Source organism: Urocampus carinirostris, chromosome 13, assembly GCF_059441175.1.
Source record: "Urocampus carinirostris isolate Australia breed hairy pipefish chromosome 13, RoL_Ucar_1.0, whole genome shotgun sequence".
In the NCBI taxonomy this organism is placed as follows: Eukaryota; Metazoa; Chordata; class Actinopteri; order Syngnathiformes; family Syngnathidae; genus Urocampus; species Urocampus carinirostris.
In genome coordinates this window covers 21248921-21262735 of record NC_142361.1, presented here as the reverse complement: position 1 = coordinate 21262735, position 13815 = coordinate 21248921, and the positions used below count along the sequence as shown (strand labels likewise).

Sequence of the window (13815 nt, the reverse complement as noted above, 5' to 3'; positions counted from 1 at the left end):
TTACACTCCTTGTTATCAAATGGCGATCTCTTTTTCCTTTGAGGGAGAATTGTGTTTGAAAGGGACCACAGCTCATTTTATTGTGATTTTGTTGGTTTTATCTCCTTTTTCTTTAAGTATGTGTCTATTTTAGAGTAGTTATAGGGGCGGCTTGTTTGGTTTTGATGGTCATTTTGTTTTTTGAAAAAAGGTGAATATATTGTCCTGGATCTGTTTTTAAACTTCACAATCCTTTATTCCATAAATTTGAGAAGTACAAGTTTTTCTTGATTTGAGTCACGGCTTGTAATTAGGGTGCGGTGGCGAGTCCTTAAGTCAGATAAGTTGACAACCATTGCTTCATAGGAAAAGTTGATCTTTATCAACTTTTTTCTGAAATTATTGAATGATATAATTCCTTGTAAAACATTTTATGTGGATAATAATCATTTCTGTTCACCGTGGTAGACAAGAACTACTGCAAAATAAGACTTCGTCCACTTAACCAGCTATCCAGCATAATCAGCAATGAACTAATGAAAGACGTATTTACTACCATTCTTCTCATTTGCATAAAGGTACTTCTTTGTTTTACTCCTCATTGTAAATTCTATGTCAAACACAAGAGGCACTATAAAGGAACTGGAAACAAACTTGTCAGGACCAATGTGAAACAAAAGGCCCAAATTCCCAAGGGAAGGGATTTCAATCAACGTCTTCTTTCATGGCAGCAAATTAAATTCTAACCGTGCATGAGGAGGAGGCATGACCCATAACTGCCCGAAGGATCACACACAAAGCTGGGGAAGCCTTTGTGCAGTTAAGGAAGGCGTGTAGGAGGGGTCTTGACCTCCCAGCAGCAACATTACTTCCTACAGATTGCATTTGCATGTCTGCTTTTTGTTGCCTTTATTGATTATGACAAAGCATCATGTCCTTAAACTATTCAAATAAGAGCCTTGACAGCATCTAAGGCATATCAACAAGATTAACGAGGTTTCTCTATTGACAACAGAAAACAGAAGCTTTACTAAATCACGTAATGAAATAAAAAGCTAACTCAAATAGCAGAATGAAGCAAATGAGATTTATTGCTTTGGTTCCGCCTAAGGGGAAAGATGCTGATGAAAACGAGATCGGAAAGAAGCTGCGCTTGCCGCCTCCTACGACACGGTTGGAGGTCACGATTGGTTGAGGTTACCGAAGGATAAAGGAGGTCAAAGGTACGGGAACACGGTCACGACGGAAGATAAACTGCTCGATGCTTTTATGCGAAAACATCTGTGGCTCAAATCGCGGAGGTGATGGATTACGTTGCACCGTTTGCGTCGAAAAGGACAAAGACGGTCTTGATCAATTTTCATCCGTGAAAACATTAAACCTAATCATGATCTGCTGACTTTTGTAAGAAAACCCTATACACTCTCAAACTGCTTTCGAACAGGAATAATTTATAGATCTTCGACCTTCATTTACGTTGCTGCAACTGCTATTAGCCACTGAGCGCTAATTGCCCATTTGCTCACGTTCATTACCTCAGCAAGAAACACTTCACTAATATGTAACACACAACCTAAAATGGGGAGGATGGAAAGCGTCCCTGAATGCCTCTTTGGAATGTAAGAACATCAAAGACCCACAAACGAGGTGTGCTAGGTTTTAATCGTCACGGTTTAGTGACGTTGAAAATAAAACATCACTCCTTATCTTCAATATGATATCATTTTCTAATATTGAAATTCATTTATAGTCATAATTATATGGGTTTTCAGGGTTATATAATTCATTCCTTCTTTTAATCATATCAATATTCTATTCAAGTTAATAATTTGGTGCTAATTTATGTAACTATTCACTTAGTTGTTATACAGTCACAACGTTGTTCTAAGTGGTGTTCTGATTCACTGTCAAAAGGGAGGCCTTGAGTCTACCCAAGCCACCTGCAGAATTCACTCTAGACAAAAGACTGATTCAGGGAATTTTCCACTTACTTAAGTTTTGTTTTTTAAATAGCCCGTCGTGTTCCGCCCCTTTTAATAATTGTTAGCCATTTTGAAAGCACACTTGTTAAACGATCACAGCCTTCTTCTGTACACCAAAGCTCGGAATACTGTTTTTGTTTTGATTTATTGTGCTTAACCTCAACAGGAACTGCTCAATTCCAGCCCTTGTTCAGCCCTTACCAGTGAAGTCACACAACCGGGATGCTAAACGAACACGTGGAAAAATAAAACCTTCTCCTCCTTTACTCACCAAAAGACAAGTCATGGAAACAACATTACTCAAACAAACACATCACTTAATACCTACTCAAAGCTGAGCAATATTAAATTAAAAAATGTAGAGTTTTAATCAAACCCTTGTGTATGACGCTGTTACTGTCAAGAGTATGGGTATCGTCCATCATCTATTCATTCAATTATCGGATTACAGATAACGTGGATTACTAGCTTTACTCAAAAGTATGATACTAGTGACTGATACTTAGTTAATAGTAAACATCCAGTTACCTCAGCTCAATAATGGTGATATGATATATATTTATTATATTTAGAAAAAGAGGTTACATTGCTTAACGAAGAAAACAAGCTAATTCCTTAGCATTAGGCTAGCTTCTCCTTGCAAAGTAGTTTTCGGCTAAATATTTTGAACTGTATTCTTTCCTCTCCATAGTGTATTTTTATGTGTAACAACTATCATCCGTTATTTTGAATTACTCATAAATATAGATTAGTTCTTGTTTTGCATCGAATATTACCACAAATACAAAAATGTTCTCTTCTATTTCTCTTCTTGAATGAGTTTAAACGTTCTGCCATTTTTGGGAAAGAAATGTTATGTTCCAAAAAATGTTATTGGAATCAGAGCTACATGTACTGTAAGTATTGGTGTCAATACTTGAATATTTTCAATGGAATCAATCAAAAAAAAAAGAAAACTTCTATAGATCATTCTACTGAAACGTACACTGCACATAGTTAAGACGATTGTGGATATAAACTCAATTGTTTAAATTAATCACAGATCATTGTTGTGATATATATATATTTATATAATAATAATAATAATAATAATTTCCTTTGTATTGTCATTCTTTGTAAGAACGAAATGTCGATATATATATATATATATATATATATATATATATGTATATATATATATATATATGTATATATATATATATATATATATATATATATATATATATATATATATATATATATATATATATATATATATATATATATATATTAGTTTTTAGTGTAAATTATTTATTGAAAACCTTTTTATATTTCAGTCATTTATAACTCCCTCACTCATTTCATTATGATTAATGCGGTTCATGATTACTCATAAATTGGGTGTAATTATTTACTTTTTGATACAATCACTTGACTTAGTGATATACCCATTCACTTAGTTGTTATTCAGTCCCTACATTGTTTCACGTGGGGTTTTAAGTTTGCGGTTTGGAGAAGGCCTTGAGTTTTATCAGTTCTTGCCAAACGTGGTCTAGACAGATGTCTGGTGTGAAGACGTTTTTCACTACAGACGCTCCGCTACTTACAACCATTCGACTTACGAAAAACGGAAGATACGAACATTTTTTCCGAGACGTCAAAAAATATCCGGACATTGCTGTAAGCAAGATTTTGTATTGTGTGCACCTTTTTCTGAGTACAGGACACTACTGTAGTGCTTATTTCCCCCTCTACCGGCGTGTGGCACTGTGAGAGGTCACCCAGCATCCACCCCGAAGAAAAAATCCGGCTTCCTCTTCCAAGTTTGTGTGTAAACATTCTATACTATATTTCCAGCGATCTAAGAACCTTGACATTTTTATTGTTTAGTATCCTGCGCATCCATTCAATAGGGTTGGTGTAAAGTGTAAAGAAGAGGCGAGCCGTTTCATTTGAAATTAAAGTGGAATAAGAAAGCCTGATGCGGTTGAGAAAATGGTCGGATCGCTTTTTTTCGGACACTTTTTACCACAGAAAAGGATGCCGCCTAACTGTTGAAGCTCATCTTCCAAAAGTATGTTAAACTTAACTTTATTTATCTTTATAGAGCATATTATTTTTTGTAATGTTTATTTTTTTAGTACAAAACAATATAGGTTACTTATACAAGCCTTAAATATACTTATACAAACCTTAAACATACAAAATATAGCACTGAAGCCACTTACGAACAAATTCAACTTAGGGACAATCGTCTCGTTTGTAAGAAGGGCTACGTCTGTACCTCAAAAGTGACGTTATTGTCATAGCTTCCTTCCTGGTATAAAGTGAGCCTTGTCAGCCTTGTTTTGTATCCAACGTTGACAAGAATAGTCTTTTAACATTTCAATAAAAAGCTCAACTCTAGCGTTTATTTTACCCAGTTGTTAAGCGAACATGATTTTGCCATGTATTTGTTTTTATTCTGTACTTTTTAGCAATATTCGAATTGTATTTGTAATCTTGTGTACATTCTATTATAAAATGTATGGATTTGATTTTAATATTTGTATTACTTTTTTTTATTATTTAAATATGTTTTTCATTATAGTTTTCATATTTCTTAAAACATTTTATAAAATTGTATTTTTTCATTTCAGTAGTATCTCAATATCACAGATACAGTTTGTACTTGATAGGTTTATTCTGTTTTTAATACTGGACACCTGCAAAGAAGATTGTATACGATGCCAGTTGTTATTTTGATTGTCATGTCACCATTGTCACTATCGGCCTATAATGTTCCCCACCTTTTGGAGTCGATCTGCTTTATGTAACCTAGGAGATTTAATAAATGAAGGGCTGGGCAAGTGCTTGTAGAACAGATTTTGATTCTGGCATTGTGTTATGATTTGACTTTTGGTGAAGTCCTCTCCTGTTCTACTTGCAAATTCATTCATGCCTTCTCTCCTTATTTTAAAGTTATACTAAACTATAAACATATCATTACTCAATAGCAGCAGCAACATAAACAAGTGGGTCGATGATGGCGTCGAAACGGTTCAATGTCATAATCATTAAGAGTTGGAGGGAACAATGAAACGCAATCAATCTCACGCGTCATTTCAACGACCGATAACAAACCAAGCTTCATGTTCTGACAATATTTTCCCAAAGAAAACAAACCAGTCTGTGTTTACCCGGAGATGCGAGCAGCTGCTGTGCACCTGCCTCACTTCTTTTCCTCCCACATCCTGCCCAGCTCTTTTGTCTCCAGAATCAGCAAGTTGACCGAATCAACCTGTTGGATTTCAGCACCAGCCATAATTACAATCTCAAATTCTCGACAGCGACGATTTCTAAGCGGACATGGTGCAACGTGGATATCAATCAGCCTTTGTTTGCCCCCAGGACTCCATAAAGTTGATGTCAAGGAGACAAATAATCAGTGGACATTACATACGACCATCACCTCAAAAATGAATCATTTGAGCAGCCACGCAAGAGGAAACATCTCTTGGGTGATGACGTTCACCGCTAACTCATCATGACTGAAAACATGATAAAGTACTGTGCTTTATGAAACATACAGTACACTGGAATCCCTTATAGTTGGAGGACCGAGCCTTCCAAAATGTAATACCCAAATATATGAGATACATAGTATTTGTTCATGTATTTATGCATTTCCCCATTTATGTCTTCATTTATTTTGTTATTGGTTTTGTCGTTTATTTTGTTCGTGTATTTTTCTGTGTGTTGGTTTGTGTATTTTGCCATGATAAAATATTAATTAAATGAGAGTTTGGTCATCCTGGCGGGACTTTTCAACTATTGTCGATTTGTTTATCACTGATCTACCACTAAGTGAAAAGCTGAGGCTACATCTTGATTTCATTTGAATAATAATTTATACAAAATAAAAATAAATGCTATTTGTTCATATAGTTATGTAGAATCGGTTTTAATTTGATCATTTATTTGAGTATTATTTTTGTCATTTGTTTATTTTGTTATTTATTTTGTCATGTGGCCTTTTACTTTTACTCAAGTCACTATTTGAACGACTACTTTTTACTTCTACTTGAGTCATATTATCCTGTCACAGTACTTTTACTCGATTAAATTCCCCTGTATATTCCTGGTCAGAGCTTTTGCTTGAAAAACATTGGTCGATTACTGATTCCAAGAGCCAAGATGAAATCCGCAGGTTTCAAATCAGAGGAGGGTATAGTAGTCCTTTAAGACTTCTTATGATTTAGGGCTATACAAATATACTTGACCTGACCTGTATTTTTTGTGTATTTCGTTGTGTACTATGTTGTGTATTTTGTTGTAAATTCTGTTATGTATTTTGTTCTGTATTTTGTTATCAATTCTGTCGTGTACTTCTTGTGTATTTTGCCATCCCCCTTTTGTCGTGTATTTTGTCACAACAAAATGTTATTAAAAAGATAGGGCAGGTCAAACTGGGTGAGCTTTTCATCAATTTGTTGATCAGTGATAAACGCATCCGCTACAACACAATTCAACCAATGAGTGAAGAGCTCATCTGGTTTGAACCTTCCTCTACATTTGAATAAAATGTTGTGACAAAATACATGACAGAATAAATGAAAAAAATAAATGACGAAATAAATACCAAAAATAAAACAACAACAAAAATAATAATGTAAACACATTAATATATGTATACAACGTATTTATGTCATACAGTACATTTAGTAGTTTCTCTGTTCATTTATGTATATGGCATAAATTGTCAACAATATTCATTACATTGTTATCAGTGACAATAAAGACTTTTCTATTCTATTCTATTCTATTCTATTCTATTCTATTCTATTCTATTCTATTCTATTCTATTCTATTCTATTCTATTTGTAGGTAAATATTTTTGTATACATGTATTTCTATATATGGCAGAGTTGTTCCTCCATACATATAAATTGAATTAAAGCAGACTACAAACTATAAGAATAGAAAATAAATCCCCAATTGAAAACACAAACTAGTCCAAAATGTCCGCCAGGGTGAAATTCATCACGCCCAACCCCCAAGTGTGCCATCAAACCATTAAGATGTTCGCTTCGCTACTTCTGAGCACATTTACGGCCCTGCAAAAACATCCTTGCTCACAAGCTATAAGCCTCACTTTAAATATAGATCTCTTGGGACTACCTTGTTGCTACAGTCGGGGTGTGGGATTTGCAACGACGATAATGATATTCTGATGTATGGCCATAACTCACGTAACGAGATATGCAATCTTGTCTGGTTAACTTCACACATCAAGCACCGTTGGAAATACAATTAATGGATTCAAGCTAACACAATTAGATCATTCTTTGAATCAAGTGATCAATAGAAGTTGTTGTTTTTTTTTGATTGATTCCATTGCAAATATTCAAGTCTTGACACCAGTTCTTACATGTAGCTCTGATACCAATAACATTTTTGGGAACATAATATTTCTCTCCCAAAAATGGCAGAACTTTTAAACTCATTCAAAACAAACCTGTATAAAGGTTTTTGGAGGCTATGTCCATTAATGGTCGGGAAATAAATTCAACACTAACATACATCCCAAGATCCAATATAGTACTTGTACTTATAATGACATGCCACAAATCCTCAGGAATACAGATTCACTGTAAAATTTTAAAAGCCCATCTTTTTCGTAAACGTTCAGCCTTTTATTTATTTTTATGTATGTTTTTTTATTGTTATCCCTTGTAAAGCATTGTAGCGTGTCCTATTGAGCACTGTTTAAATTTGAGTTATTATCATTATTATATTAATTGCAATTTTCTATTGTTCTAAATCAGGGGTCTCCAAACATTATCAAGCGGAGACGTACTTTTTCTTACTAATTAACACTAAGGGCTACCAGTTTGATATGCATTTAAAAAGTAACAACTTATCATGTTACTACTATGTTAATACCAGGTAAATTATTAAAAGTAGTGTAAAATAGACTCTGTCAAACATTAAACAAATACTAGAAATTTACAATGATCCAGGACTAGTGAGCTATCTACAGAACAGGTCAACGGGCACCTCAGCTGTCCTTAGGAGGCACTCTGGTGCCCGTGGGCACAATGTTGGAGACCACTGTTTTATATTCTGAATAATAATTAAAAAAATGATGATCACAAAGGAGAGGCCAATTCTGATATTAATACTATAATCTGTATATGGGCCTAGTATCGGATCTATGAATATCCGTGTTATGACGCTCATAAATCCTTACTTTGTTATAGGTAGTAAAAAACAATTAAATTCAGGTACAATTCTGAAACCTGTGGGAAAAAACCATCAGGATGTTACCAAATTATAACTGTTTACCATGATTTATAATCTCTATCCATTATTTAACAAGATATCCAAAATTATGATCGAAATGTACACACTTTAGCAATAAATAGGGAAAAAAAATCCCCACATAAACAATACACATAAAAACCTTATGGCCCAAAACAATCGGGAAGCTACCTAATTCTAATTGTTTACCATTATCTCCAACCAAAATCCATTATTTAACAAACATTATAATCAAGATGTACAGATTTTATACCTTAAAAAGGGGGACGATCACACATAAACAATACACAAAAACAAACTTATATCCAAAACGTTCAGGAAGCTACCTATTTCTAATTGTGTACCATTATCAATAATCTATATCCATTACTTTGCAAAATCTAAAAAAAATGATGTACACATTTCATACATTTAAAAAGGGAAAACAATCCCCACATAAACAATACTTTTCATTTTACTGTTTTTACTGTATATACATTTATGGCTACCTAATTAAAATTGTTTACCATTATCTATAATCTCTATCCATTACTTTGAAAGATCTAAAAAAAATTATGTACACATTTCATACATTAAAAAGGGAAAAAACAACCCCCACATAAAAAAAGACTTTTCACTTTACTGTAAATAAATTTATGGTATCACGAATTCTTACCACGATGTGATTAATACGGTTAAAATCCTTCAGTATCTAACATTCATTTCTATAAACTAAAGTTAACTTATTGAAAAAGAGAAAAAAACAGTTTTTTCCTTATTTATGGAGAGAAAGGTGCGACACGTAAAAACAAAATTAAGGTTGTACTTTTCAAAAACCATTTCTCTTCTTAGAGATAAACAGCATGTCAATAAAATAAAATAAGATAGTAATGATATTGAATTTTACCTCTGAGCAGCATCCACATCAGGAGCAGCAGCATGGAAGCTCCTTTTCCTCGCGAGAAGCCACAACTTGAGCTCATCTTTGCCAACCATAAGTGAAAGTTGATGCATGCAAAATGCAAGTTTCGCACTCGGTGGGACTCTTGAAGGCAACAATGCCGAGAAAGCAGCCTGCGTGTCCCGGGGTGCTCCCCTGCCCGCTCCACTCCGCTTCGAGTCGTCCGTGTCCCGCAGTTCCAGCGGCGTGGTGCGTTCAGGCTCCGAGTGGCTGCTTGTTGGGTTGACCGGCTGCGCGGGGCTTGGGGTGGAGGGGTTGGGGGAGGTCTGGTTTGAAGGAGTGGGCTGGGGGTGGCCAGCTCTCTGTCTCATTGACCATGCTGTTTCGACAGGAAATGTAAAAGGGTCGGTATTCTCATTAACACCCAGCAGGGGGATATAATGAACATTAATATAAACCTGCCTTCTATTTACAGATTTTGTAGTAAAGTCAAGTCATGTCAAGTCAAATTTATTTATATAGCCCTTAATCACAAAAATGTCTCAAAGGACTGCACAGGATTACAATGATACAATTACCTGATCCTAAACCAACATGCGGGCAAGGAACAACTCAAAACCTCAACGTGAGGAAAAAGAGAAACCTTGAGAAGGGACCTCACAAGTGGTATCCCCCTTCCAGGATGACCAGGGTGAATTACATTTAGCATTACAGTACACAAACATAGTAAACACTAGGTAACATGTTGAAAAATTGTCCGGAAAGTGCAAGACAGCAGCGACGCCCCCAGCCTGTAAACTAGTCCAGAAAGTCTATGACGGCCATGACGCAGCTTCCCATCTCTGCCAGCTCGTCCATGCAGGAGTTGACATGCTTCAGGTCAAACGCTGGTCTGCTGACTCATCTCAAATCGTCCTTCTTTGTATCACCACCAGGCAGGCAGTCGGAAAAAGACAGGACAATACAGAATATGAGGTGAGCATCAATCATAAGCTTTGGAATAGAAGTGTGTCTTAAGCCTCGATTTAAAAACTTCCATTGAAGTTGCAGATCTTATCTCCGGAGGCAGGGAATTTTGTACTTTTTGTAATTAAACACGTTCTATTTTTTTCAATTTCCATTCACGCACAGCTGCTTTACAAAAACCTTCTAGATTTACGTTGAGTTTCAAGCACATGAAGCAAACTCATGGCCCTCGGGCCAAATATGGCTCACCACATCATTTTGTTTGACCCGCGAGAGCTCAAAATGTATCTAAAGTAAACAGGTCTTTGACCAAAAACTACATCCCCCACAATGCCTGTGCATTATCTGTGAAGTGATGTTTCAGCGCCAATACATGCTAGTATATCTATATCGATGAGTGGAATCGGGAAATAAATGATCCACAAAATGTCCAAGAAGATTTTGTTGTACATCGATACCTTTACAAATGACATTAATCCGTTTCTGGATCGTGCTCGTATCTAGAATTTCCCTTATCACGAGCGAATTTTCAGGATACGAAATAACTGAAAACCAGCTGATTTGTTCCCGGCCTTTCAAAAGCATCAAAGTTAACACCAATTTGCTCTAAAATGCAACCTCCAGACCTCAAAAACCACATTTGAGTAGTAATTGAACATCAGCATACATTAATGAGATAAATAAGATGATATAGAAATGACTTTAAAGCCCCGGTCTTCAGAGGCAACATCCATACATTTTTGTAACTTTGATTTTCTCTCACAAGTTGGGCAAAATCCTTGCTCAGAAGACCTTTTTGTATGAAATTGAGTTTTTCCTTGCCCGCATGTTGAATTCAGATCAGGGAATGTTGTTAGTGTTCCCTTTGCAGTCCTTTGAGGAATTTTGTGATAAAAGGATATACAAATAAATGTGTCTTGACCTGATTTAACTAGTCTGTGGATTACTCGGGTGCTCCTAGGCCCTAGGGTGTCCCATATTGGGACATTAAGTATAAGAAAAGTCTGCTCTTTAGTAATCATTAGGCGTGGACGACACTAGGAATTTTGGTATCTATCCAATCCAAGAAAATACAGGGTAGAATCGATTAAAACCCTTCTGATACTTTTTGCTTGGAAATTTTATTATCATTTGATAATTGATCCCCCTCGTGTTAGTTTACAATTACGATGAACATGGCACAAATATTTTAGGCATTTTTTATTTTTTAAAATAAACTTTAAGTAAACTTTAGCATTAATATATACCGTACATCTAAAAAAATTATATATATATATATATATATATATATATATATCATCTCCCCATCTCATCTCATTATCCTCAGTAGGGTCGCGGGGGTGCCGGAGCCCATCCCAGCAATCATTGGGCAGTGGGCAGGGGACACCCTGAACTGGTTGCCAGCCAATCGCAGGGCACACAGGGACAGACAACTCACTTGCTCATTTACACCTAGGGGCCAATTTGGACCGGCCAATCCACCTGAAATGCATGTCTTTGGAATGTGGGAGGAAACCGGAGTGCCCGGAGAAAACCCACGCAAGCACGGGTAGAACATACAAACTCCGCACAGGAAGTCCGGCAGCTGGATTTGTACCCATACAGGAGGTTCCCAAGACCTTAGACCTTAGAACTGTGCCGCACCACTGCTCCGCCGTGCTACCCATATATATATATATATATATATATATATATATATATATATATATATATATATATATATATATATATATATATATATATATATATATATATATATATATATATATATATACATATGTATGTATATTAAGTATATATTAAGTGCAAATGTAAAAAGAAAAAAAACATACTAAAAAAATACAATGTAATGAAAATACAAATGCTGTATGACAAAAAATCAACTAAAATACCTTCCATTGCACGATAAAAAAAACAAAGTCAGCAGTGCAAATAAAGTCAACAAAATATGATCAAATTTTACATTTATAATGTATGTATAATCTCACAATCAGCCAACAACATTATTATAGTGCGAGTTAAAATTGGAAAAAAGGACAGATCCCAGGACAACAGTGTCGGTCCAATCCAAGTGTTTTCTCAATATCAATGATATAAATATTTGGATTGATCTGTGCAGCCTTAATAATCATTAGCAGTTCAATCCTGATGACGAATTCTATTATACAAAGACTCTTTCGTATTTTGGCCAATCCGCATCTAAATTCGGAGTTATAAAAACATCAACTTGTTAAATGCTGCCTTCAGGCTCGCTCGAGACCTTTTTCTGCTCAGGAACGTTTTGTGTGTGTGTGCGTCTATGAGTATGTGTGAAGGCCCTGTTCAAACTTTGTGACAGGAGAGTGCAGAGTGATGCATTGCTGCTGCCTCAGGACAGGACACCAGTCAGTCACACTGCGTTTACTCTGCAAGTCGACACGCACTGAAAAACACTGGCTGAGACTCAATGGACTGAAACCTCTGCGCTTCACTCGGGTTCAAAAGTCCGTTATCGTTTATGGCAGACGGAGGCAAAACGGTGAACAATAACGCAATAAAAAACGGCGCATTGGTGCAGGAATTCATCTTATAATGACTTGGGGTGAACATCCTGCTCTTTCTATCAAGGGACGTAACTGTGCACGATGTGATATAGGAGTAAAAAACACCCCATTAGAACATCGGACCTGGGATAAAGTTTCCGCTTGACAGACTATAGCTGTCTTGAGACGTATGCATAACGACAATCAATAGGAGCAAGGCAGTCTGGTGGTAGCGACATGCTAAGTCAAACCACAGAGGTCTGCAGCGAGATGATTTCATGCGTGGCATCATTTATTTAGTGATCTGTTTTCAATGTTTACCCAGTTAAATGCATAACAAAGTTTTTTGTATTATGACATCATAGTGGCATGTTAAATCCATTTTTTGCATTTACCTTTATTATCTTTGCACTCTGAGCGATAAGAAATACTCCAAAAATGAAATAAAGTCGATGGAGTTGAATGTTTTTGCTGATTTGTCCATTTTTTTCTGTAGTTTTAGGTTTTCCGTGAAATTAGCAATTAAAGAATATTTCTTGTTGGGCAAGATTTTTGGTAATTTTAGTTGAAAAAAATGTGTGCTAAAATGAGCCCGATTGACTACAATAATATAACAAAATCATTATTTTTCCAAATACATCAATTTGTATGTTACACTAACATATAATGTAACCCATTTAAAAAAAATATATATATTTCAGTAATCATTTTTAATTGCATAGTTAGAATAATATATGCAGCACGGCGGGGCAGTGGTTAGTGCCTGTGTGGCACAGTTCTAAGGTCTCGGGAACCTCCTGTGTGGTTTCAAATCCAGCTACCGGCTTTCCTGTGCGGAGTTTGTATGTTCTCCCCGTGCTTGTGTGGGTTTCCTCCGGGCACTCCGGTTTCCTCACACATTCCAAAGACATGCATTTCAGGTGGATTGGCCGGTCCAAATTGTCCCTAGGTGTGGATGAGCGAGCGAGTTGTCTGTCCCTGTGTGCCCTGCGATTGGCTGGCAACCAGTTCAGGGTGTCCCCTGCCCACTGCCTGATGATTGCTGGGATGGGCTCCGGCACCCCCGCGACTCTACTGAGGATAAGCGGTGCAGCTAATGATATATGTCTGACTGGATGATGATTTAGCTTCTAGTCAAGTCAAGTCGTGTTTATTTGTACAGCCCTTAATCACTAGGAGTCTCAAAGGGCTGCACAGACCACAG

General features: G+C 36.2%; 1 protein-coding gene across 1 annotated transcript in view; it reads right to left on the bottom strand.

Annotated features, from left to right (window-relative positions):
- The window catches only part of ret (ret proto-oncogene receptor tyrosine kinase), a 33907-nt gene extending 24533 nt beyond the window's left edge, over window positions 1-9374 (bottom strand). Inside the window, exon 1 of the mRNA XM_088351598.1 lies at window positions 9130-9374. Within this exon, the coding sequence (XP_088207724.1) occupies window positions 9130-9205 (76 nt within the window). The 5' untranslated portion in view covers window positions 9206-9374. The remainder of the gene's footprint in view (window positions 1-9129) is intronic.
- Window positions 9375-13815: the final 4441 nt, after the last annotated feature.